The 27,827-nt window shown below is 45.4% G+C and overlaps 1 protein-coding gene across 2 annotated transcripts in view; it reads right to left on the minus strand.

The window, feature by feature from the left end:
- The window catches only part of FYB2 (FYN binding protein 2), a 115,597-nt gene extending 90,007 nt beyond the window's left edge, over positions 1-25,590 (minus strand). For both annotated transcript variants that reach the window (XM_066376394.1, XM_066376395.1), the window contains exon 1: positions 25,292-25,590. In XM_066376394.1, the coding sequence (XP_066232491.1) occupies positions 25,292-25,528 (237 nt within the window). In that variant the 5' untranslated portion in view covers positions 25,529-25,590. The remainder of the gene's footprint in view (positions 1-25,291) is intronic.
- Positions 25,591-27,827: the final 2,237 nt, after the last annotated feature.

The raw sequence follows: 27,827 nt of genomic DNA on the forward strand, positions 1-27,827 counted from the left end.
TCATGAACTGTAACTACAGAATTTAAATTCTTTTTTCCTAAGGGTATCTTAGCATGCACACAGGAGCAAATGATCTAATTGTTACAGTAACAGAAGATAACCCCTGGAAGATAGATAGCCTGGGCACTTCTGATCTGGACTGAGCAAGTTGCAAATACCAGATCTGGAAGCAAAGGTCACAGTGATTCCAGAGATATTGTGGGAACAACCGAAGATAAAAGACAGTGGTGTCCTCTAAACAAAAGGCGTTTCTCTCTTTGATATGGAAATTAACCAAGAAAGGAGCAACCAGCCAAGAGAAACAAAGCCATTGGTATTACAGAACAGGGAGACCTGTGTGAAATAGTTACAAGTCTAAATTCTAGTTCTTTAAATGTAGTATTGTTTTATTTACATGAATGTTTTTAGCCAAACTAGGAGGAAAAGACTGAGCCAAACAGAGACCTCTTATTTAATATTTGTTATATAGGAATCTAAGGAACAGCAGGAATAGTAATAATAATTGAAAAGTAGGTACTGTATGTCTATTTGATGTATAAAAGTCTTATGCAACATTACCATGTGTCAGGCTGTTGGGCAGATAAAATATATTATGTTCACTTTGTTAAAGATGGCGCTGCCCACATGGAAGCCCGTCGCCCAGGTGATGGTATTGGTTGCCCTTCTTGCTTGGGAAAGACATGATTATATTAATGTGTGTTGGGGACGGGATGTGGGCAGGCAGGATCCTTGTAGCTTGGGGCTTGATTTTGGGACTAAGCCTTTCCCGCCCTTTCTGATGTGGGGTGGTACACTCTCATGAGGAATCCCATTATGCCTCAGATAAGTGACTTTGTATCAGAGACTTCCTTGTTTGTATATTGGATTAAAGGTTTTGGTTTCTAGACTATAAAGTGGGCAGACCTGGAACTTGCTCTCTCTCGGTTCCTGAGATTAGCATTAGAGAGAGCAGAGAGGAGAGCAGAGAGAGGCCACGTGGAGGAGGCCAGGAGAAGCAGCCAAGATGGCGGAGTGTTGAAGGAGAAGCCAGTTTGTGCAGAGAGAAGGAGATGGGGAACAGAGGTGAATAAAGCTAATAAGCTAGAAACCTTTGTTTCTAGGAAACTCAGATAAGTCCGTAGCTTTGTGAGCACTGAATGAGTGGGTTTTGGAGCCCAGTGTGTGTTTTTACTTGCCCGCCGGGTACAAGCTAGAATTAAAGGTAACGGCCCACCAGTTCTTGGCTCCGTTGTTTCATTACCAACTGTCTGAATCTAATGTGAACCTGCATGGGCCAGGTGGCTGTGATGGTGGCCGTGGCTACTGGCTTTACACAGGCATTATTCTAAACACTTACTTTATTTAAGCCTTATGTCAAACCCAGTGTTTTCCCAAGGTACCCAACAGGAGATGGAGTGAGGCACCTAGAGCCTAAGTAACTTGTCCAAGGTCACCGCAAGGAAGGGTCAAACCTGAGCTTCAAACTCATACAATCAGGGTCCAGAACAGAACTCATGCTCTATCTTGGACTCCTTAAACCCCAAAATTTGTTAGTGGGTCTAGAAATTTTGGGGGGCTCCCATTTTTAAAAATAAGCGAATACTTGATCAAATGAGTGTAAATAATATAATTCTAGCTGTTTGGAAAGTACTTTTCTCCTTCACTAGTTTGAGAATTAATCACTTTCTGTTTTTTCTATCCTCAGCATCCTTAGTAGCAACCATTATGTACATCTTAGTCTCCACAATAACCTGCAAAGCAGGAAGCATGGCTGCCCCAGGTCTGAGTGACTTTTCCAGTTTACACAGTTAGAAAGTGCTACAGGAATTTGAACCCAAGTCTCTGGGACCGGTCTTAACTATTCTGCTACTATTACCTTACTTACAAATTTAGCTCCACCTCATAAACATCTCATAGTTAATTTTGCATATGTCACACTTTCTCTACAAATTATGTATAATCTACCTCTAATCATATCTTTTTTTTTTCCTTAGGTGAGAGGAGGGGAGATAATGAGGCAGACTCCCACATGCACCAAACCCAGCAACCCCATCTGGGGCTGGTCTGTGGCCAATGCTCGAGTACCAAGCTATTTTTAGTACCTGAACAAATCAAGCTATCCTCAGTACCCAGGGGCATGCTTGAACCAATCAAACTACTGACTGTGGGAAGGGGGAGAGGGAGAAAAGGGGAAGAGGGAGGGGAGGGGAGGGGAGAAAAGGGGGAGGAGAGGCAAGGGGAGGAGGAGAAAAGGGGGAGAAGCAGATAGTTGTTTCTCTTGTGTGCTCTGACTGGGAATCGAACTCAGAATATTTATATTACCAGGCCAACACTCTATCCAATGAGCCATGGACCAAGGCCTAATCACATCTTTTAAACAAACAAATAAAAACCCCAGGAAACCAATTTACATTTACTTTTAAAATAGTCTCTTAGACTTTTGGTAATTTATTCTGAGATGAGCAAAACATGAGCTCTACTATAATTAGGATAGTTTTAGATTTTTAATAAAATAATTGCTAATGTGACCATGCATCTTAGACTTTCAAGGTTGTTCTGATTTAATGTAATTTAAAAGGTAATAAGAAAATGCAGAGCTAGATAAAACATAATTTAGTGTTATACCCTTCCCAAATGAACCTGCAAATGAGCATAAATTCTGTGTCAAATCACGTGTCCTGACTTCTGGTTTATAAAATATGGTGCAGATAGGGTCTCCACCCTCCCTGGCCTGCCCTGATGTGGCAGGCTGCTTGGTAACTCTCTCCCATGTCCCGGCTCACTGGGCTCACACCTACAACAGCACACATCACACCACACCACCAGCTGCAGTGAGCAAAAACTGCAGGTGCTCAATAAATTAGTAGCAATTCAGGAGCTGAAAGATGTCATAAAAGTATACATAGGTTCTAAAGCGAGAAGACACTATTTTGATGCAGATTTCTCGATTTAAAAAGTCAACTCATTTTTTATTTTCTGCAAACGGCTGAATATTGCTTTTCATGGGGGGTGGGGGGGGGAGACAATGGCAACAGTTTATCACATGCCAAACATTTTTCTCCTGGTCAGCCAATGTAAGAGCCTTGAGAAAAATGCAAGCTCAAAATCCAAAGCACAGAGAAGGCAGCAGAAGCCAAGAAATTACAAGCCCAGAAAGGGAGGCCGTAATAGCTGTCAAATCCTACCTAAGATGGAAAGGAATAAAAGGCCATTAAAAATAGCATCTGAGTCATCCTTCAGGAATAAAAGGGCTTCGATCCAAACGTCACTGCTCCAAAAGCCACAGCAATGGCAAAACAGTCATGTTCCTGGTACCAGCGATTAATTCTGAAGCCCCCAGGAAGGGGTAGGAACAACAGAGCATAGAAGTGCCATTGGAAATTCTCCCCCCTGCCCTCTGAACGGGCACAGGAGAGAACGGTTAAAGGCTTACATCATAAAGGTGCGAGACTCAGTAACTGCTCAGGGCATTACCCATGAACGGTGCTCAGGTCAAATCAGTACCGTTTTCCATCCTTCATGTTAGGTATGGGCAAGAATCCAAGCTGTCAGGGGTGTGACCTTGAGCAAGCTACTAAATCTCTTTGCACCTGCAGAATGGGGCTAAGAACGCCCAAGCACATGGGGCTAACGTAAGGCTTCAGGTAAGTGTGCACCAAGCCTGCTAAGTGTCTGGTGCCCGACCAGTGCTCTTGGTAGAACTGCCCCTCCTCCAGTTGCAATCCCATAGGCAGCATACCAGAGAGAGGCGTCTAAAAGATACCATTCTACCAGTAAAATCTCTGGTACTCCCACAAAACTGCCCACTGCTTACTTAAAGGCAGCCCACAGAGTTCTGCATGGTCCTAATGAGACCGCCATGCCTCCCTCACAACAGCCCCTGCATCATGGATTAAAGCTGTCTAAGCCCCCAGTCCTTAATGGTGGGAACAGTTAGCCAATGATTCTGTCCCTCAAACACCAGGCCAGCGGATTTGTTATATCCCATTCATCTTGGTCACCATTGGGAAAGCCAAGCTAGCCCACTAACACAGCTCCTTGTCTCCCACAGATCTCTCTAATATGCCCAATTGAACCCCATTTCTTGCTCTCCCTTCTCCCTTCCCCAACCCTTCCACTGAGCAATCTGAAACTCCCAGTCAGTGGTTATCAAAATTCCGCATGTCCTCAAGCTCTTCATGCCTGTGCCTGCCTCCTGGCTCTGACTCCAGCGGGCAGCCCCACGACCACCAGCTGCCCAGAGGCTTTCCCAAGGGCGGCTGTTGTCTTCCACACTCCTCACCTCTGGGCCGGAGGTGGACAAGTGCTCTCTCAGCGCCCCTCTGTCCCTCGTGTGCCATTTCTCCTTCCTCGGAAATGCCAGCTCCTACTAACAATATACCACACTAACCTCACGGCTCCCTCCCACAGTCATTGACAACATTCCCGGTTGCTCTCTATTTATCGAGGATTTAGTGCTTTCCTCACGCCTCTCCCCCCAATCCCACTCCCACGACAATGAGCAATTTAGACTCCATATTGCTCATCCTTCTAACACCCTGGTTTCATTCCTGATTTCATTCCTGATGATTGTATCTTCCCCCCCACCTCAGCCACAAGTGTCCATGGCTACATCTCAGAGTTTGTCATTGCCGGTAACTGGACCCTCCAGCACAGGGATCGGGAACCTATGGCTTGTGAGCCAGATGTGGCTCTTTTTGATGGCTGCATCTGGCTCACAGACAAATCTTTAATAAAAATAGTAATAACATTAAAAATATAAAACATTCTCATGTATTACAATCCATTCGTTTCCTACCGCTCATGTTCATGGTTGTGGGTGGCTGGAGCCAATCACAACTGTCCTCCAGGACAACACCAAATTTTTATTAGATAATGTGTAATGTACACGGGTCGTTGTATGGCGCTCACAGAATTACATTTTAAAATATGTGGCGTTCATGGCTCTCTCAGCCAAAAAGCTTCCTGACCCCTGTTCTAGCGTATCAGTTTCAAGGATCCTGCTCTTGCATCACAACCTCCTACCTCACCCACCTCCCTTGCCTATTCTGTTAGCCCAACTCCAGTAAATCTTTGGCCCCGTCGAATTAACCCCTGAGTCTCAATACTTCTTTCCTGTCTTCTATTCTCTGCTGTCTTCATTTCCTCATGCACCCAGATTAGAAACCATGGACAATCGCCACCATCACTCTCTGGGATATATCAACTCTCTTCCCTTCCTCCCATACTTTTGTGCCTAGTTAAAAGTACCTGTGCCTGGAATTCTAACCGTTTCAACTTTCTTCCACTTCTTTATTTGCACCTGGAATGCATCCGAGGTGACTTCTCCTTTGCAGTGTGTAAGGGCTGGAATAATCAGAGCAGGGGCATGCAGGAACTCCGAGTCCAAGTGCAGGAATTATGATTTTATTCAGTAGTCATTGGGAAGCCTCTGTGAGCAGGAGAGTGACACACTAAGTAACCTGTATCCCCCAAACTCCTGGCTTCTTCCAGTCTGGGTCAAGTGCCTCCCTCAGCTTACTTCTTTCTCAATGCTTATCACGCTGTAATTTATGACTGTTTACTGCCTGATCTGTGGTGGTATAGTGGTTAAATCATCAACCTGGAATGCTGAGGTCGCCAGTTCAAATCCCTGGGCTTGTCTAGCCAAGGTGTAATACATGCAGGAAGCAGCTACTACAAGAAGATGCTTCCTTCTTCTTCCCCGTCTTTCTCACCCCACCCCTCCAAAAATCAATAAATAAAAAAAATCTAAAACAACAACCAAAATGATTTACTGATTCGTCTACCCCACTAAGACACAATCTTTATATTACTTTATCTTCAGCTGATATCTTGGCCAGCTAAGCAAAGCAAGTCAAAATATTTGATCCATGCTTAGTAAAGGCGCTTATGTGAACAATTACCTAATCAATGCCTATGTGTGGGATCAATAAAAATACCGTAAAAAATAGTTTGCCTTGGCCCATTCAGGCAATCCTTTCCAAAGGAAGTGAGTTTGAAGAATAAGTGGGTTTTCATTGGCGAGAGACTGAGGCTATAAAGTCATTTTAGGCAGAAGGAACAGTATAGGCAAATGCATGGAGGAATGGAGGCTCGTTGCGTTTATAGGTGAGCAGAGTGAAGCATAAAGCAAATGACATGGGAGAAAGAAAGCCATTCTCCGCTCAGTGCCTTCAAAGCTTTCACTCAAAGAAAGAATTGGGAATCTCAATTGCCTTTAAAGGGCAGTAAGACAATATTTTGGGGCAGAGAGCCTTTTAGTGAATTTAATACCTTATCACTCTGCCACTTTCCTGCCTACACCTGCCTACACCCTTTCCTTCCTGAGGCTTTTCTGCCCACCCACCACTAATTACAGAGCCATTAACCTTCATCCAAGAATCCCTAAGTATTTGGCACCATCCGCCCAGTGTCCAGCATGAAAACCTGCGTGTTAGCCACCCCTCTGCACAACCCAGCCATCCCGCTCTACAACCCGTCCTCCCACGCCTCCCCTTCCCTGGGGTCAGGCTTCAGTTCTTCCTCTCCCTTCAGGTTCTCTAAGATTCAGTTTCAACATTTATATACAAAAACTACCCTAATTCTATCTATAATCCCCATACAAAATGCTTGGGCCAGATGAACTTTGGAATTCAGAAGTTTTCCCATTTTAGAAAGGTAACATATGACAAATTCTACCTATGTGGTCTGAGGCAGCATGCTAGGATCAAACGTGAGACTATTTCTGTAGTAAAACACGTTCCTGTTCTTCTGATGTAGGATTGAGACCACGAAATATCTCAGGCCATTTCAGGTGGGCTTTGAAACCAAAACAGTTATATATAAAAAAAAAAAAGTGTAGTTTTTGGAGCTTACTGCATTTTGGCACTGCGGGTAAGGGATCACCGACTTGTTCCTTTCCATTTCCTGCGGTTCTTTAAAGGTTTAAAGAAGAAGAATAAACAAACAAACCACCACCACCAACAAAACCAGTGATTCTAACTCCAAGCATAACAAACAGAAGCTTTTACTATGGTTATTTCATGTCCACCTGGTCATCTACTTAGATTTCATTCAATCATTTTCTAACTGGTGACTTGGCCTCGTGCAAACATTTCTTCACTGAGCTGATGGCTTTAAAATATAGTTCCAGGTGTGTCATTCCATTTTTGAAAATATAGCCATGTTTCATCACTACGTATCAGTGAAGGTATCAAGTCCTTTGCCTCCTTGATCTGGTCCGAAACCAACACTACACACCTCCTTAGGTTGCATTTGTGCAGGACGCCTGGGGTTAAATGATGCCTTCATTTCCCGCATCCCACCACAGCCTGTGCTGCATCGGCCTCCTGGAATGTACTTGTCAGACACCTACCGTCCAAATTCTACTCACCCTTTCAGGTACAGTTCAAAGGCTTCCACTCCACGAAGCCCCTTCATCTCTGGCCCCTTTGGAACTTAACCTCTCCCTCCCCAGACTTCTGGCCACGGTGCTTACACCTGGCTGTGCACTGGAAATGCCGTAGGACCCCTGCACCCACCCCACTGACATGGGATCTCTGGGGAGTTCCTATTTTATGAATCACCTTGAATTCTTACTGTATAGTGAGCCCAAGGAAATAAATTAAGAAACAATGTCTGAGAGCATTTCATCTGAAAATCTCTTTTGGTCTTACGGTTCTTGCCCCTTTCTGTGTCTTATTACAATCACTCAAGTAGATGCCCCATCTTCCTGAAGAGTCTATGAACTTCCTGACAGCAGGTAGAAAAACACACCTTTGGAGAGCCCATGGGCTCAAGCATATGCTTTAGCCCTAGTAAGTACTCAATCAATATATTCCAAATACTGAATAAAATGAACAAATGGATTTCTGGATCTAAAACCTAGAAGAGATATTCTTCAAAAGGGCTTTCTTAGAGAGCTACCAGTTAGGTTCATGTCAATGACACACCTAAAATGCAGTTCTGACCATGTCACTCCTATTAAACCCTTCAGCGGTTCCCCAGTACTCTGATAATAAATTGCGTGCTCCTTGGCTGTACACATACAGCCCTTTGCTCTTCTCCTGCCTCCATCTCCAGCTTCATTTCCCACCCTTCCTGCCTCTAACATGCCCCTCCAGTGAAACTGAACTTGCCTCTGTGCATTAGCTCATGCTGTTCCCACTGCCTGGAAGGCCTTTTTTCCATTTTTATTTATGTGGCTAATCTTTTTCAATCCTTTGAGATTTAACTGATTCATCAATCCCTTCCAGAAGCTCCTTCCAGTACCTAGGTGAAGCTAAGGGCACCTGTCCCATGCTCTATAGCAGTGGTCCCCAACCCCTAGGCCGCGGACCGGTACCGGTCCATGGGCCGTTTGGTACCGGTCTGCAAAGAAAGAATAAATAACTTACATCATTTCCGTTTTATTTATATTTAAGTCTGAACGATGTTTTATTTTTAAAAAATGACCAGATTCCCTCTGTTACATCTGTCTAAGACTCACTCTTGACACTTGTCTCGTAAGTTTGACAATTATATTTAAAAATACTAGTTTTTACGCCGGTTGCATAATTTTATTTTGTACATTTATCCGTCCCACCATAAAGGCCGATCTGTGAAAATATTTTCTGATATTAAACCGGTCCGTGGCCCAAAAAAGGTTGGGGACCACTGTTCTATAGCATCTTTGCTTATCTCTATTTTCTCATTTATTTAATTTTATTAAAATTACCTATCTATGTGTCTGCATTGCCCATATTATTCACACTGTGAGGTCCTCAGGGGCATGGACCAGACTGTATTTTTTTCTTTTTTTACTCATGTTTCTATCGTTATGCCTAGGCACAGACAGCATAGATTGACAATATGTATTCTTTTGATTTGCAATGAGCTGATAAGAAAGCATTTGGATATATTTATGGATGGAGGGAGCTGAGGAAAAATTAGGAGTAATTCCAGATAAAAAAATATGAAAGTTGCCTTGAATTCTCATTATGTTATATCTCACTATGTTACATCTCACTATGTTATTGTGTTTCAGGCACTGAGCACAGCAACATGCATATTTTATTTCAATTACTGTAATACTCACAGTAGGCTTCTAAGATATGCCCTTTGTAAGGCCAGTAGCCGCGGCCACCATCACAGCCACTTGGCCCATGCTGGTTCGCATTTGATTCGGGCAGACGGTAATGAAGCCACGGAGCCAAGAAATGGTGGGCCATTTTCCTTTATTCTAGACTTGTACTGGCCAACAAGCAAAAACAAACACACGGGCACCAAAACCCATTCTTTCCAGGTGTTTCCTAGAATCAAAGGCCTAATAGCCTCACTCAGTTCCCTCTGCATGCCTCCCTTTTGGCTGCCTCTGCCCCTCCCTCCATGTGGCCTCCTCCCTCTCTGCAACAATGTGGTCTCTCTTAAAATGGCCTCCTAGCTCCTCCTTTTAAAAGGTTTTGGTGTAAAAGCCCTCCCCCCAGCACACATTAGCATAACCAAGTTCCTTCCCAAGCAGGAAGATAATTAATATTATCCCCTAGGTGATGGCCATCCATGTGGGCAGCGTCATCTTTAATAAAGTGAACATAAAATTACAGTTTACAAACTTATCCATCCAACATCCTTGAAGATGGGGGCAAATCCAGGGACCAGAGTTTCCCGAAGCTTGCTCAGGCCACAGAGCTGGTGAGCATCTGACCCAAGGCCGGAACCCAGCCCTGACACTAAAGCCAGTGATGTTTTCAGAGGAACTCTATTCTACAGTGTGCCTTGTCTCTAATCACAGAGTTTCATGTCTTTCCCCAAATTCATCCAACTATTTTGTTGCATGCCTACTGTGAGTAACATAAATGAATAGACAGACTCGGGCTTACCCGGATGTGGTCCCCAGCCTTATGGAAAAGATGGGCAAGTAAACTGACAACGACAGCGCCCCACAGTCACTGTAGTGATGGGCAGCAGCAGGGCACGCAGAGGGCAAGACTAACCAGGGCTGCGGAGCACAAAGACCTTCCTGGAAAAAGCCAGCTATGAGGAACAAATAGGAGCTTGACCATCAACAAGGTGGGGGGTGGGGCATTATAGGTAGCAAGGACAGTTATAAAACCTGGGGCCTGAGAGAGCCTGGCAGGTGTGGATTTCCAAAGTGGGGATTGAGGTGGAAATGGGAGATGGGGAGGAGTGAGAAATGGGGTTGAGGCTGCATGGGAAAGGTCCTGCAAGCCAGTGAAAGCAACTCATCAACACACATTTGCATTGTTATGGTTCAGAATAGCTTCTGAATATACAGGGAGATGGTGCATTAGAAATCTGTATTTTGCAACCTCATACCCCCCACTTCAGGCCTGGGCCTGTATGGAAACCCTCTGGCATGGCGGAAAACAAGGGCTGAGAGCTATTTATGTCAAATAAATGAGGTTTATGATGTCTCAGAAAACCAAAATCCCCCCCCCCCCAATTCCTAACCACAATGGGGGCAAGATTTCATCAAGATACTAAGATGTTGCTGGTTAATGGCATATTACGGTGGAAGAGAGGACCTCAGAAGAAAAATGAGCCATATCATCGCCTGAGAGGCCAAGTTCAAAATGCAGGTGAGGTCCCAGCAAAGGCACTCAGGTTTGACTGAGTTAACAGTCCGGAGTGAAGGGCCTGAAGCCAGAATTTATGATCTCTGCACAGGGCCAGTCCTCAAGCTACCCCAGACTGGCCTCCCAGACGCCATCTCCCGTGCTCATTTGGCACCGAGACTTGGGGCAAGCAGAGGGAAAGTTCACTCGAGCCCGGCTGCCAGCACGCTGGAAAATTCGACCACAGAGTGCCCTTATTGGGAAGGCTTCCTGCCCTCTGTGCTGCCCTCTCACACCAGACAGAACAGTCTCTCAGTGTCCTTCGGGTTTCTGACAGTTTTATTTAAAGTGCAATTTACTGAACATTGAAAATAGAAGGCTTGAATAACTTCTTTGAGCCACTTTATTGCTTTCACCCTACACCGTATGATGTAAATGTTTTTGCCAATGTGGCCATTTTAATTTCTTCATTTTTTTTTTTTTTTTAATATGAGAGCCCAGCTGCATGAAGGAGCAGTGAGAGAAATCAAAGCCAGCATTCTAAATTCAACAGAGACAGGTTTTACAGGTGTTAGATGATTTTGTTTTGTTTTTTAAAGAAGAGAATGCAGCTTCTGTCTACTCAGTCCCTTTTTCTCTAGCAATGGAAGTCGTCTTGTCGAACCGGAGAGCCCGTCAGCACCATCACCCTCGTCTCCGCCACCGTGACCACTGTGGCCACACCACACCACGCCATCCACCGGGCTGCTGGCTCTGCAGCAGGTGCTTTTCAGAAGCAACCTCAGATTCTCCTAACGCCCTTGCAGGGCAGATATTATAACACCATTTCATAGACAAGAAAACTGAGGCTTGGAGAGTCAGCAGTTTCGCTAAGAAATTTAAAACCGTAGTGTGGACTCTGGAGCTAGATAATCAGTGTTGGAATTCTGATTAACCTAAATCACCTGAGTACTCTTTAGTAAAACAGTGACAATAATAGCATTTACTCGATTGTTGCCTGTTACCGTATTTTCCCATGTATAAAACTCACCCTTTGTTGAAAAATTTGGGGTCTAAAAACTGGGTGAGTCTTATACAGTGGTTGTAGATGTTTTCATTTGCATTTCCCTCTCTTTCATGTGGATGAAGAGTTGTATGAATTTTATGATGAACAAAACTTGAGTTCAATAACTTTATGTAATATTGATACATTTTTTTTTTTCAAATTTTGGGCACCAAAATTAAGGTGTGTCTTATACATGAGGAAATATGGCAATTTAGACAATCTGTGTTAATTGTTCATTTTCTTCTAAATACTACCTATGATTATTATTATTATTTGTGTTGTCAAAGTTTGCATCATTCTTCAGAGGTACACTGAGATTTAAAAATCGACTCTCATTCCAAAACTCCAGCTCCTTGCGCTCGACCACACCAGGTGGGCCCGTTGTGTGCATTATTTTGTTCAGTTGTCCGTGTTGGACGCGATTAGTTCCATTTCACAGATGAAGAAATGAAAGCTGGAGGGGGCCCGTTACATATCTAAGATCAAAGAGCTAAAACATGGCCGACATAGACCTGCAGACCTTGCTCACTTCACTCTTTCTAACACACTCCCACAGCCTCAGGTTTGCCCCCAACCCACCCATAAATGTAACTGAAGAGTGTTTGCATGGCCCTCTTTCTGGGACAAAATATTTTTAGCCAAAATTGACACACGGCAGTCTTTGTGCTTTCTGACTATGTACCCTGCTAATCCGCTCACTAAACCTCAGGATCTCCCTCACTCAGAGACCTCATGAAGCCTCCCGTGAAAGAGGTTGACAGCAGCAATTAGTTACATGCCAGTCCCTGATGAGGACTCCCAGCAGCACCCAGTTTCCTCCTGCTGGGGAGGGTGCCAGCTGTGTGAGACCAGCAACACGTTTTCCAGCCCACTGTTTCCTAGGAGAGCAGCATTCCTGGCCTCTTGGAGGCCACTGAAAACGGGCAGATTTACAGAGAAACTGCACCACAGTGACAAGCATTGACTAGGAGGGTCTGGGTTCCATGTTTGGCTCTTCCATTCACTAAATGTGTGCTCTGAGGCAGTTGCTCCACCTCCTGTCCCTACCTGGGAAATACAATAGATAGGCTGATTTACAGCTGACAGTTAACTAATGCTTCTTGCATGAGTAAGAGGATGAATAACAGTAATCTCTGTCTAGCCTACCTTCCTGCCTTTTCAGTCATTAATTTATTCGGTCAACAAATGGTAGTCCTCCGTATCAAGTGTGAACCCCATCTACCAAGCTGCACATCTGCAGGGACACTCGTCACATGGTGATCACAGTCCGTTCACATACACTACTGTGCTAACTGTGGACCCTGGATGGCATTCATTTTATCCAGCTCAGTGGAGATTTACTGTCATTGTCTATTCAACCTGTATATATATAGTATATAAACAAATTTGTATATATTATATATATATGTAAATACCTCTGACTTAATATGACCATCATTACTGTATTATCAGTCTGTACTGATAATATATGACATTACTGTTTTTATATTCTTTTTAAAAAATGTGTGTAACTAATATCAATAAACATGAAAGTTTGCTGGATAAAATCATACACAATTGCTTTGAGAGAAGATAGATGAACACTAGGAGTGAGGTGATCCAGAGTCTCAATTTGTTCATCTATAGATTGGGGTGGGGTACCTTCTGGTTTTAAAAGTTTGTGCTAAGGATTAGAAATCCCTGAATCTAACTTCATACTGCTCACAGAGCAAACAGTTAATAAATTCATATTGATCAAAGTAGCATGCATATGTGAAATTTGTTAACCATAATCTTACAGGACCGTACAGAAATTATTCCTCACAGAGCTTATCATGGCCTGAAAATGTTAGCTAAAATACTTGTTGGCCAATTGAAGGTCAACATTATTATGGATTAAAATCCATTATTCTTTTGTTAATATTTAAAATGCAAATAATTATACCAGTCCTGTCTACCTTACAAGGTTCTTATGAATATTAAATAAAATAAAATATGAGGGTACTTGGAATACAACATTTCTTTTGAATTTTTTTTTTTAATTTAGAAAATTAAATTTAACAGGGTGACATTGGTCAACAAGAATACATAGATTTTGGGCAAACATCCCTGCATCATTTGGACAGTCAATTATGTTGTATACCCATCACCCAAAGTCAAATCATCCTTCATCACCTTATATTTGTCCCTCTTTATACCCTTCCCTCTCTCCCCTTCTGGTCCCCTTGGTAACCACTGCACTCTTATCTATGTCCATGAGTCTCAATTTTGTATCCCACCAATGTATGGAATCATACAGTTTTTAGCTTTTTTGATTTACTTATTTCACTCCTTGTAATGTTAGCAAGGTCCACCCATGTTGTGATAAATGATACTATGTCGTTTCTTATGGCTGAGTAGTATTCCATTGTATGTATGTACCACATCTTCTTTATCCAACACTCTATTGAGGGACAACTTTGGTTGTTTCCATGTCTTAGCCACTGTGAATAATGCTGTGGTGAACATGGGGGTGCATGTGTCTTTTTTCTTTTCTTTTTTTCTGTATTTTTCTGAAGTCAGAAATAGGGAGAGACAGTCAGACAGACTCCCGCATGCGCCCGACCGGGATCCACCCGGCACGCCCACCAGGGGCGACGCTCTGCCCACCAGGGGGCGATGCTCTGCCCCTCCAGGGTGTCGCTCTGTTGTGACCAGAGCCACTCTAGCACCTGGGGCAGAGGCTAAGGAGCCATCCCCAGCCATCCCCGGCCATCTTTGCTCCAGTGGAGCCTCAGCTGCGGGAGGGGAATAGAGAGACAGAGAGGAAGGAGAGGGGGAGGGGTGGAGAAGCAGATGGGCGCTTCTCCTGTGTGCCCTGGCCGGGAATCGAACCCAGGACTCCTGCACGCCAGGCTGACGCTCTACCGCTGAGCCAACCGGCCAGGGCCGCATGTGTCTTTACATACCAATGTTTTTGAGTTTTGGGGGTAGATACCCAGTAGAGGGACTGCTGGGTCATATGGTAGTTCTATCAAATACAACATTTAAAATAACCATAATGCAGCACAGATTCAAGACATTACCTTTAAATATATATAAATGTTGTCTATCTGACACAGAAGGATTTGCCAGCAGTTAACCCATAGAGTTGGCATACCAAGAGAAGGAACAATTAGCTTGGGATTTCAGCATCTAACACAGCACCCACTACATGGTGAGTACTCAAAAAATACACGCTAAATGAATGAATGGATGAATAAGCCTCATGGGAACTAGGGAGAAAAGAGGGGAATTCTCTACCCCCAGGCTCACAGGCAATTTGAGGAGGAGGAAGACTTAGTTAATTCAGTGTCTGCTATGTCCTTCCCCTTTGTCCCCACATTGTTCTCATCCTTGTATTTGCCCAGTGCTGTGTGGACTGCTTGTCCTCAGCAGAGGTACACATGTCCCCATGTGTCTCTTCTGCCACTGTCACTCAACACATCATGCTACTTCCTGCCTCAGTTCCTCTGTATGTGCTGTTGGCTCTGCCTGGGATGCTTTTCCCTCTTCCATCCCCCATGTCCTGATGAATGCTTTCTGGAAATATTTTAAAACCTGAATCAGAAATTATCTCCCTTCAGAAAGTCTGACTCACTCAGGTCAAGTTACAACATACTTCCTCTCTCAGAACATAATGTCATTATTCATATTACATTATAATTGTTGCATTGTACTACAATTATATTTTATTTTTGTGTATCTTTCTTATTAAACTCAGCAATTTGAGGAAGATCTAAATTGTGTTTCATTTCATGAGCCCTGGCCCCTTGCTTGTTAGATAAGAAACCTCTGGGGTCAGACAGGTTTGGATCAATTCCTGGGTCCACAATTTAGTAGTCCAGTGGCCTTGGGGGCTAGTTACTTAAACCCACACACGTTCATTTTCTCCATTTGAAAACAGGAACAGTAATGTTACTTATCTTCCCTAGGCGGTGCGCAGATTAAATTATATTATTCACAGGAAGAGCTAGATACACTGTGCCTAAACCCCAAAATATTATCTATTGTTGAGGTTGTCAACATCGTTGTTATTTAACCATTTAAACCGTCAAGAGAGAGAACAGTGAGTGATAGGCGCTTCCTCTTCCTAGAGTGGGAGAAATTAAATAGAAATTTACACAATTTTTCTTTTTACAATTTGTGACACATGCCTTAGAAACAAACAAACCACTTTGGGGTGAATAATGGTCAGGATGGGCCGAGATGGGGTGAGTAATAACTCCTCTCGAAGATGTCCATGCTCAAATCCTCCCAGTCTGTGAACCTGTTACCTTACACGGTAAAAGGGGATTTGGAAATGGGACTGAGGTAAAGATCTTGAGAAGGAGAAATTATCCTGGATTATCCAGGTAGGTACAAAGTAATTAGGGTCTTTACAAGAGGGAGGGAGGGAAGTCAGAGTTTAGAAGATGGAAGGAAGGAAGCAGAGCTCAGAGAGAAGATGCTATGCTGCTGGTTTTGAAGTCTGAGGAAAGGGCCATGGACCAGTGACTATAGGTGGCTTCTAAGCTGAAAAAGACAAGAAAGCTGCCTCTTCCCTAAACTTTCAGAAGGAACTTGCTCTGCAGACCCATTTTAGACTCTGACTTCCAGAACTGCCACAGAGTGAATTGTGGTGCATTAAACCACCAAGTTTGTGATGATTTTTTTACAACAGCAACAGGAAACTAAGATAATATACCCTGAAAACCAAAACTCGGGGTATATAGTAGTCAGAGCAGACTCGGTTTTGTTATAATCTTAGTGGCTTAACCTAAAGGCCGGCTGGTCAGCCTCTCTCTCTCAGGCACAGGTGTGTGCATGCACTACATGTCTGACATGAGTTGGAGGGGGTACTGCTTCTCATACTCCCCAGGGACCCACTATCTAGTGATGCCACCATCTCAACACATGGCTTGACAGTCGGGGCCAGAATTTGAACCAAATATTTGATGTGAAGCTCTTAGATGCTCAGTGTTAACTATCATACTACATTTTTCAGTTCATGAACCAGAAGTGTATAAAAAAACATGGAGGCAATTAGACTATGAGTTGTTTCAAATTCTACTTGAAGTAAAACAGTGGGTTTACTGATAAATTACCATCACTCATCTTAACCTCCCCATAAATCAGAAGTCCTCCTTTGATAGGTTTAAATATAAAATCTTTGAGCATTAGAAGTCGGCATTGTATTCGAAGATGCTGATTCAACTTATCATTTTGCAGATGAAGATTCTGAAGACTTGCCCAAAGTCACATGGACTCAGCACCAGGACCAAGATCAGTTCTCTGAACAACATCTTTCCTGACTATCTGGGTGAGATAACCGACCCAGAGAAAAACGACTCATGTAAATCTTTGAACCATTTTAATAAGATATACCCAGATAGTATTCCAACTCTTCAGGTAGGAAAGCTGAAGTTCAGAGAGTTAGTGTCCCGAGGGGTGGAGCTTGAACTTAAACCTCTGGAACCCTTGCCCAGGCTCCTGACTGGTACTTCACAGCTTCCTCAGGGGGTATACCGCCCTCTCTCATCTGGTGCTGGTGGCAAGGAAAGGCAGTAACTGGAATCCCCTCCCAACCTCAGCTCCACGGCACTCCTGGGCTGGAGCAGAACACAGCAGACATTCCCAACAGCGAGTCTACATTTGAATATTCTCTCCTGAGTCAAGTCTTGTGAAGCTGAAAGTCAGTATTTCTATAGCACTGGCAAAGGTAGCAGAGATTCACACCCCATGCGGTACAGATGAGCACCTTCACCGTTGATATGTTCAAACATTCATTGGAAAGCACTCAAACAGTTGCAGCTATATTTTGCAACAATTTTGCAGATAAAGGTAATTGCCAGGCTCTGTTTTTCTGCTGAGAGACCTATTGCCATTTTTCATAGTGAATACATATTGTGAGGAGATGTCTTTTCGGAGAGAAAGACTCAAGGGTCAGTTAGAAAGTCTGACTATGCCATTTTCCCTGGAGGTGGTATATGGTCAGAACTGCTTTTGTTTCTCCACGCAGAGACTCAGAGACAAGTAAAGCCTTGGGATTCATGGGCTTGTGTGTTGGGATGCCTCTCTGTTTAGCACAGCTAGCTCTGCGCTTTCCACAGGCTGACACTACTCTTTTAGAGCTTCTGGGAGACAGCAACTCCTGCAGAATGTGTCCTTTGAGCCTTCAGCTTCTGAGTTTGAATCTCAGTGCCATCACCTCCTGGCTGTGTGACTGTCAGCAGGTTATTCAACCTCTCTGGGTTTCTTGCTGGGAGAGCCCGCCTATCTAATGACAGTGGCCACCCTACAGCTGCTGTTGTGAGTTCATACATACAAGAGTGGCCAAAAGTAGGTTATAATAATAATAATAATAATGATACAATTATTAATAAATAATAATACAAGAATAAACTGTGTTCCATGTGCTCACAACTGCAAACCTACTTTTTGCCCACTTAGAATCAGGCCTGATCTATGTTCACAGAGAAAACATTACATAAGTATTATTAGACATACTTAGACAAGAAAACTGAATCTTAAAGACGATAACTGACTTGTTCAAGGCCACATAACAAGTGAATGACAGACCCAGACTCAAATTCCAGTCTTCTGATTTACAACATTTTTACAACATCTGTCCGATATACCGCTCCTCGTGATGCAGTATAGAGGAACCAAAGTAAGAGTTAAGAATGGGGACTCTGGATTTGGAGCTGCCTGTGTTTGAAACCTGTCTGTGCCTTCTCTGTAACAGGCAGAAGAAAAAATCAGTAATAGTAATATTGGAGAGAAGAAGTAAAATTTTATATTTTTTTCTAGTATAATGACCCAAAATTGCTTATCATTATAAAGCATATTATTTGTAACTTCTCTGTTTCTAGTATGTCCTAACAAAATTACTATATAAAGAGCAGTCAAAAAGTCTTCTATTTTAGATTTTTACAGATGAGAAAAAAACCAAATCCAAGAGTCAGTGATCAGGGAGGAATGATTCCTGACCGTGGTCTTAAGGTTATTTCCATCCATTTGTGTTTACCACGCTGTTGTAATAAACACTTCTCAGATTTCTATTCTAAAGATCCAAACATACTTTTTTTTTCTGGAGAGGTCAAAATAACAACATGGTGCAAACACTTTCCCAACTTGATGGGGGAAGGGCACTGCCCCAAGCATTCACATTAATTCTCTTAATTAATTTGCTGATCAGGTCCATGTATGAGTTGGCTAGGCCTGCCGTAACAAGGTACCCTGCCTGTGGCTTAAACAACAGAAATGCATCTAGCGCCATGGTTCTGGAGGCTGGAAGTCCGAGATCAAGGTGTCAGCAGGGCTGGTCCCTTCCGAGGGCTATGAGGGGGTCTCTTCCAGCCTCGGTCCCTGAGTTGTAGGTGGCTGTCTTCATATTCCCAGCGCTCTCCCTGCACCTGCTCACTGTCGCTCCTCTGCGGGGGGATTGCCACATCCACATCCCTCCTTTTTATAGGACGCCAGTCAGATTGGGTGAAGCCTGCCCTCATGATATCACTTGAACTTGAATACCTCTGTAAAGACCCAGTCTCCAAATAGGCTCACCTTCTGAGGTCCTGGCAGTTGGACCTCAGCTATGGATTTGGTGGGAGGGGACACAGTTCAATCCATAACAGTCCACTTACTGTTACTGTAAATTTTCGGGTATGTTACTGTAAATTTTAGTTACTTTAGAATTACCTGCCTTTTGAGTTCATCGAGCTATTCGGAGCTCTTTATATAAAACTCAGTGGCCAGCTAAGAGGTCCCTTTATAAATGAGATAACTGGGAAACAAAAAGATTAAGTAACTTGCTCACAGCTGAACAGCTAGTCGGTGGCAGAGCCAGAAATGGAAACTAGTCACGCTGCATCAGTCCACACTTTTAAGCCTCAGTCTGTGCTGCCCAGTCAACAAAACCTAGTCCTTTCTCTCTGGGATCTCACAGCCTAGACCTTGGTTTGTTCAAAACGCTGTGGTCTCGCAAGGTGAAGAAAGATCAATTGTGACCAGAGGGCCAGGGAAGACTTCTCCAGGAGGTGATCCCTTAGCTGGGTCTTAAAGTGAAACTGAGCATTCTGGGGACAAGCGTGTGCATGCAGAAATAACAGGCTGGACCACAGGAGATGTGGGGCCAGAGGACTAGGCTGGTAACAAAGCACCTTGGCCTCGGCAGCCAGGCTCAAGGGCTTGGGCTCTGCCCCATCAGCAGTGGGAACAACTGAAGGGATTCAGCAGGGGGGTGACATAATGAGATTCACCCGTTAGAACCATCTCTCCAGTAGAGAAAGGTGAGTAATGTAGTTTGGAGGAGAGAAAGCTTGTCTCTATGGAAGGCTAACAGTGGGTCAGTGCTGCTGGGTAAGACTTGCTGGCTGGACATCAGCCACAGGTGTCCAGGTCACTTAATGTTCCACCACCAAGGACTAAACAACACAGTCCAAGAGTACCCTTCAGTTTCTCTGCAAAGACGAGGTGAGGTGGCCACTCTTACAGAATCATGAATCATTAAGTCATCTTCCCCTTTTCCCTTCTCAGAAATTCTCTTGGCACTCCCAAGAAGCCTCGTCCCTGACAATCTGGTCTGAATCCCCGGGGCACCCGGCTCTCCCCGGAGCGAACTTGTCGACAATGGGACCCTCTTTACACTACCACCCTCCTCAGTTGGATGGTCCACTCTTTTTCTCTCTCTCTCTCTTTTTTTTTTTTGTATTTTTCTGAAGCTGGAAATGGGGAGGCAGTCAGACAGACTTCCGCATGCACCCGACCGGGATCCACCCGGCATGCCCACCAGGGGGCGATGCTCTGCCCCTCTGGGGCGTCGCTCTTTTGCGACCAGAGCTACTCTAGCGCCTGGGGCAGAGGCCAAGGAGCCATCCCCAGCGCCCGGGCCATCTTTGCTCCAATGGAGCCTCGGCTGCGGGAGGGGAAGAGAGAGACAGAGAGGAAGGAGAGGGGGAGGAGTGGAGAAGCAGATGGGCGCTTCTCCTGTGTGCCCTGGCCGGGAATCGAACCCGGGACTTCCACACGCCAGGCCGATGCTCTACCACTGAGCCAACTGGCCAGGGCTTTTTTTCTCTTTTAACATGTTACCCTGTCTTGTGGCATAGTCATTAAAAATTGGATTATTCAGGACAAAACCTCTCACGTTGTCCTTGAGGGGTTGCTATGTGGTTTCACAGGCACTGAGGACCTGCATTCTAGACTCAGTAGTTCTGGCAAAAAACAAGTCATGTATGACCTTGAAAAGTTTCTGCAGGCCCAGAATGTCAGCACGCGACAAGAACTCGGGGGGAGGGGTGTTTAGTTCACCTCCCCACATTAGTGGTCACGTCCTGCCGAGGCTGCCTGGCCTTGGGAGACAAAGTGCATGTGGCAGGAAGGGTCTGAATATCTGGCCCCAATTTTCTTTTTGGGATTTGATTCTGGCTGCTTTTTTTTTTCTTTTCAATGAATTTAAAAGGTTTTTTTGTTTCAACAACCTCTCACTGCCAGAGTGTCCGGTGCATATTGCACCCAATCTTACCGCTCACCTCTGCTCCTTTGTCCACACTGTTGCCCCGCTCCCTGATGAAATGCTACCTCCTCCTCCTCCTCCTCTGATGTTCAGCTCAGATGCCACTTCCCCCCATACACCCAGGATGGGCCCACCCTGGCTCAGCACCCGTTCTCAGGCCTGTCACTGAAGCTTGTGCCTTTCTGCACCGTTCTACTTCTCATCTGATGCTACAATGGCCTGTGTTCTTCTTTTTTTTTTCTTTTAGTTGGAGGAGGGGAAGCAGAGACAGACTCCTGTATGCGCCCCGACTGGTATCTACCTGGCAAGCCCACTAGGAGGTGATAATCTGCCCATCTGGGGCCCTTGCTCATTGTAACTGGAGCTATTTTTTTAGTGCTTGAGGCAGAGGCCATGGAGCCATCCTCGGCATCCAGGCCAACTTGCTCTAATTGAGCCATGGCTGCAGGAGGGGAAGAGAAGAGAGAGAGAGAGAGAGAGAGAGAGAAGCGAGAGGGGGAGGGGTGGAGAAGCAGGTGGATGCTTCTCCTGTGCCCTGACTGGGAATCAAACCCAGGACATCCACATGCTAGGCTAACACTCTACCACTAAGCCAACTAGCTCAGTTTTTCCATCTCTAAAATGGGACATGTTAGAATGGTTGGTCTCAGAGAAATCTCCCAACTCCTACATTTTATTATTCAATGACCTTCTCAAATCACTTGACTAATAAAAGGCAGAATAAACATAAATATAGGTCTTTCAATTACAACTCCAATTTTCATTCATCAAATTTCAAGTACCATTTTGTAAGCATTTCAATGAAAATATTCACAGTTTAGAAATGCTATGTTTTCTTTTGCCAAGACTGAGTGACTAAGCATAAACTTATCTAGTTGAGGAAATGCAGTAGGAACTTCACTCTCAGATTTAGAAAAAGAGAAACTCATCAACTTGTCTCTGTTTGGGTGTCTAAACTATACACTTGTTCAGGTATCTACTGATGCAAAAACAAACCACTCCAAAATGGAGTGGCCTAAAACAATAGCCATTTTCCCTTGTCACATGATTCTGTAGCATAAGAATTCAGGCAAGGCTCAGTTGGGCGATTCTTCTGCCCCACAGGGTGTTGATGAATTTCACTCAGTGGCCTCTCACTGGTGGGTGGGCTAGCCTGGAAGTCCTGCTGCTAGCCTTGCAGGAATGCTAGAAGGCCAGGCTCAGCAGGGACTGTCAGAGCATCTCCCTGAAGAATCTCCAGCATCAGAGCCTTAGGGTGTAGACCTCTTACAGGGAGGCTGAGAACTAAAGAGTGAGTGTTCTCATAAATGAGGTGGAAGCTGCATGGCTTTTTATGATGCAGAATCTAAAGTCACATAATGTCATATGTCATACTCTATTGGCCAAAGCAGTCACGATTCTGCCCAGGTTCGAGGGAAAGAAACACAGACTCGGCCTCTTGATGGAAGAAATGTCAGAGAATGTGCTGGCAGGTTTCAGAGCCACCACAGTGGCTAAACACTACACGCACCAAACGGCACGTGAGCTGACAAAGATCTATTATCTTAATCATCCCTCCTGCCTGGGCCTCTCGAACTATAAACCCAAATATCCAATTGCCTACTTGGCCCCTCACATTGCAACTCACTGTGTCTAAAACTGACTCCTGATCTTTTTACAACTCTTCCCACCTCATTAAATGTCATTTAATGCTCATTAAATGTCAACTGCATTCTTCTAGATGCCCCGGCTTTGTACCTGGGATTCATTTTCTTTCACTTTCTTTTTGTCCCATCCATCAGTAAACCCTCTTGACTCCACCTGACCAGAACCTGACCATTTCTAGCCCCCTTTACTGCCAAGACTCTGGGCTGAGCCACTGTGCCCCTTTGGTAAGATTTCAGCAATAGCTTCTCACCTGGTCAGCCAGTTTCTAATCTTGCTCTCTCTCATCGTGTTTTCAAAACAGTAGCCAGATGATCATTTTAAAATGTAAACTGGATCACTCCATCTCGCTGCTCACAACACACAGGTGCTCCCCATCTCACTGCAGGAGAAGTTTGGAGTTCCTGCAATGGTCTCCTGGGCCCTGCATGACCTGACCACTCCCTCTGGTCACTGCATCCTTTGCTTCCCCTGTGTCAGCCGTTCTGGCCCTTTTGTTGCTTCTTGAACACACCAGAGAAGCTTCCGCCTCCGAGCCTTTGCAGCTGCGGTAATCTTTCTTTGTAGAAAGTGCTTCCCTAAGATGTCCACAGTATCGACTCCCTCACCTCCTTCAAGCGTCGGCTCTAAAGTCACCTGCCATCAACGCCGTTCTTGGATGAGCCCATTTAAAAGAGCAGCCTCTCCCATGGCCTCACCACCCTTACACACTCCCTGCTCTGTGCTCGTGCGTTGCACTTCCTGCCATCTGACCATACACATGTACATGTTGGTCTTCTCTAGTCTTACAAAGGCAGCGTTTTAACTGGTTCACTGCTGTGTCTGCGGCGCCTGAAGCAGGGCCTGAAAGCAGAAGACAGGTGCTCAGGCCATATACATCTGCCTACTGCACGGGTCTTTGTGGACTTTTAAAAAATAAGACAAAACCCTCCTTTTAAACTGAGGAACAACCCATATTTCTCTTTTGATCCCTTTTCCCCTTTCTCTGAGCAAAAAAAGTTGCATAACCACATTAGCTTATCCCATAAAAATGTTACTAGCTAACATGCCCTTTTGTACATTTCTCTGTAAATTGCCTAACATTCTACCTTGTAGACATTTTTCCGTTGTAATCCTTGCTAGCCATGCCTGGCTTAGAACTGACACTCAGGATTTGTTACTGACATGTTCCAGCCCCGCCACTGACCAGCTGTGTGGTTTTGGGCAAGTGATAACATTCCGACTGCCAGTTACCTCCTCTATAAAAAAAAGGGGGGGCGGGCAAATGGCATTGACCTTGCTGTGTAGCCATGTAGATAAATTGAAACAGTAGAAGCCAGTGTGTATCCCAGAACATCAGAGAGGACTAAATAAAAGTTCGTTTCTTTTCCCTACCACCACAGGAAATCTGTTCACTCTCTCTTTTCTCCATCAGGGAGGAGCTTTACTGAGATTGCTAGGCAGCAAAGTGTGTGTGTGTGGGGGGGAGAGAACTTGGAGGAGGGGAGACAGAAGCAGTACCAGCTTGCTCTTGCCCACTCTTTCCCCAAACTCAGCTGGTTGGAGTGATCTGCACAGAGAGACAGATGTCCCATACCCTGGGGCCAAGGGGAGCTTCTCCTGAGAGGCAACACTGAAATGGGTGCTTGGACTCATTTAAAGCCAAGCCTCTGGGAGGGAAGGTGCATGAAGCAAAACACCCTCCTCCTCCCCAGAAAGAAATTGTTTTATTGAAGAGAGGAAGAAAAGAGGTAAAGAACTAGAGAAGGAAAAAGAAAGATGTGGTCAGTGAGGCGAAAGAGTCCTCCAGCGAGGCCAGCAGCATGCTGCCACCCGAGAAGGGACTCTCACCTGGCTCTGTGCTGGTCACTACCCAGGAGCCGTCTCTGTTTCTATAAGCACCTTCGATAATCTCACAAACTAGTTATTCTAGTAGTACACTATGTCTTCACCTAATGTTTGCGACTTAAACAAAGCAACAGTGTAGCTGGAAACAAATAGTTTATCACCGGTTAATTGATATAAACAAGACTGAGGTCCCTATGGCATCTCATCAATGTTACAGTGAAAAGACCTGGAGTGAAACCTGTTGGTAATCCTCCTTTGAAAGCAAGGCACCCTGGGGCTCAGGAGGATAAGGCTGGCTTGCCTCAGGCCACACAGCTAATAAGCAGCAGAGCCCACGGAGAAGCCACAAGCATCACTGCCCAGCCCTGCCTTATGCGCTCTGCCCAGGATGCCCACTGACCACCAGGAGCAGACACAGTCCACAAGAGCAATCAGACGAAAGCCAACAGCACTTAGACCAGGCTGCAGGCCTAGGTCAGAAACCTAGCTGGCAGGATGAGAGCTAGAGTCCCTCATGCCACCTTTCTGAGAGCCTCTTGTCCCCTTACCCCCCGAGGTGGCACAGGACGCAGTACAACCCTGCTTCAGTCTCTCCTCCCCGGGAGGGAGCGAGGCCAGTGTGAGCTGTGCAGCACTGACACAGGACGTGTTCACTTCTCTCCAGGGTGGGGGTGCACAGGCGGCCCTTCCCCACACCCCTCTATTGGCAGGAACTAGAACAGGTGAGACAGACACAGAGAAAGCGGCAACCAAACCCACAGCCCTTACCTGATCCATGGCTTTCCTCGCAGTCACAGTCTGGGAGGAAAACCCAGCTTCCCAGAGCTGGATCCTGGGGCCAAGGGAACCCTTTCCTGTGCCTGCGCCAGCCAAAGAGCAATCACTTCCCGAGGAACCGAGCACACCTGAGCCCAGGCTTAGCATCTGCCCCACCTGGGCGGCAGCTCCTCCCCCTCCCGGGGCTGGAGCATTCCTGCTGCCAACAGGACACGCAGGAGCCTCCATTGCCAAGCACCTGCAGGGGCAAAGGCTTTGGACTCCCTCTGTCCAAAGTCTGGTTGAGTGTGGCAAGTGGCTCTCCCCACTGTTCTAATTAACAGTTGCTCTCCAGGGGAGTTCACATAGTGCTGAGTGGGGGAGTCAGTGAGGAATGGGGATGGCAGGGCTCTTGTTAGTATGTAACACTCAGCTGGACAATGTAATCTCCATCAGTAACAGCTTTGTCCTATCCCTGCCCATGAGGATTGCTACAAAGGGGACAGAGCCTGCCTAAGCTCTGGGGGGCGATTACGAGGCGTCCGGAAAGGGAGCTGCTATATCAGCATCTTTTTTTGGCCAGGCACTAAGCGTTAGGATACATTATTATACTTAAATCCTACCATAGCCCTCAGAAGAGCTATTATTTCCCATTTAAAAGATGAGGATTGTCCAGAAGTACAGAGATTGCCAGTTTGATCCCTGGTCAGGGCACGTACAGGAAGAGCTCGATGTTCTTGTCTCTCTGCAGAAAGAAAGAAAGAAAGAAAGAAAGAAAGAAAGAAAGAAAGAAAGAAAGAAAGAAAGAAAGAAAGAAAGAAAGGAAGGAAGGAAGGAAGGAAGGAAGGAAGGAAGGAAGGAAGGAAGGAAGGAAGAAAGAGGGAGGGAGGGAGGGAGGGAGGGAGGAAGGAAAAGCAGGGAGGGAGGGAGGGAGGGAGGGAGGAAGGAAGGAAGGAAGGAAGGAAGGAAGGAAGGAAGGAAAGAAAGAAGGAAGGGAGGAAGAAATAAAGAAAGAAAAAGGAGGGAGGGAGGGAGGGAGGGAGGGAGGGAGGGAGGGAGGAAGGAAGGAAGGAAGGAAGGAAGGGAGGAAGGGAGGGAGGGAGGGAGGGAGGGAGGAAGGAAGGGAGGGAGGGAGGAAGGGGCTCAGAGGAACTCTATAACCCACCCATGGTCACATAGATAAAAAGTAGAAGCAACAGGATTTGAAATCAGGTCTGGTTTACTCTGAAGCGATTTTTGTCCATACACACACACAGGCACAGCATGTAGTCTGTCTGTGTGACTTTTCTTGCTCTGTTAGGGCCAAGCTCATCAAGTGAAATGCTTCTCCTGCCCTGTGCAGGGAAGAGGTGGAGGGCGAGTGAGGAAAGTCCACCGTGTGCCCATTTCCTCTAACAGGTGGTTCCCATACCTGGTGCATCATCACAGCTGCCAGGGGAATCTAATTAAAAATGCAAACTTCACCATGAATCAGTTTTTCTGGTCTAGGGTCTGGGATAGGGGTCCCCAAACTTTTTACACAGGGAGCCAGTTCACTGACCCTCAGACAGAAAGAAAGAAAGAAAGAAAGAAAGAAAGAAAGAAAGAAAGAAAGGAAGGAAGGAAGGAAGAAAGAGGGAGGGAGGGAGGAAGGAAAAGCAGGGAGGGAGGGAGGAAGGAAGGAAGGAAGGAAGGAAGGAAGGAAGGAAGGAAGGAAGGAAGGAAGGAAGAAAGAGGGAGGGAGGGAGGAAGGAAAAGCAGGGAGGGAGGGAGGGAGGGAGGGAGGAAGGAAGGAAGGAAGGAAGGAAGGAAGGAAGGAAGGAAGGAAGGAAGGAAGGAAGGAAAGAAGGAAGGGAGGAAAAAATAAAGAAAGAAAAAGGAGGGAGGGAGGGAGGGAGGGAGGAAGGAAGGAAGGAAGGGCCGCCACATACAGTGCTCCTCTCACTGACCACCAGTGAAAGAGGTGCCCCTTCCAGAAGTGCGGGGGGAGGGGGGGGGGGCGGGGCGGATAAATGGCCTCAGGGGGCCGCATGCGGCCTGCAGTTTGGGGATGCCTGGTCTGGGATCTAGATTTTAAATAAGCTTTTAGGCCAGTGTGTTTTAATAATTAATGACTTGCAATAAGATACAGCTTTTACATTGTGACTTTCTACTACTACTACTACACACACACACATACACACACTACAATAACAATTTCTCATAGCAAAAATCACTCTGGTTTGTGTGCGATCACACTGATGTGTTCTCTCTTCTCCTGAGCTGTTATGTGCCATTTAATTTTTAAAAATCAGTGGCTAGCACACACCCCTACACTGATTTTATGACTCACAATTTGATCCACGCTGCCTTGTGGGCTCTGTTCACAATCAGATTGGAGTCCACTCCTCCAAGTCAGAGGAGGGGACAGGCCAAAGGCGCCCTGTAAGTTTCCCTCACACCCTGGTCCTCACTCTAGTCAAAGGCAAGGGTGTCTTGTATACATTTGTAAACAGTATGATGCGGAAGCCTCAGGCAGAAGCTCTCTGGAGAACAGAGTCCTCTGCCCAGCCCCGCTGATAACTGGGCT

This window comes from Saccopteryx leptura, chromosome 3 (genome assembly GCF_036850995.1).
Source record: "Saccopteryx leptura isolate mSacLep1 chromosome 3, mSacLep1_pri_phased_curated, whole genome shotgun sequence".
In the NCBI taxonomy this organism is placed as follows: domain Eukaryota; kingdom Metazoa; phylum Chordata; class Mammalia; order Chiroptera; family Emballonuridae; genus Saccopteryx; species Saccopteryx leptura.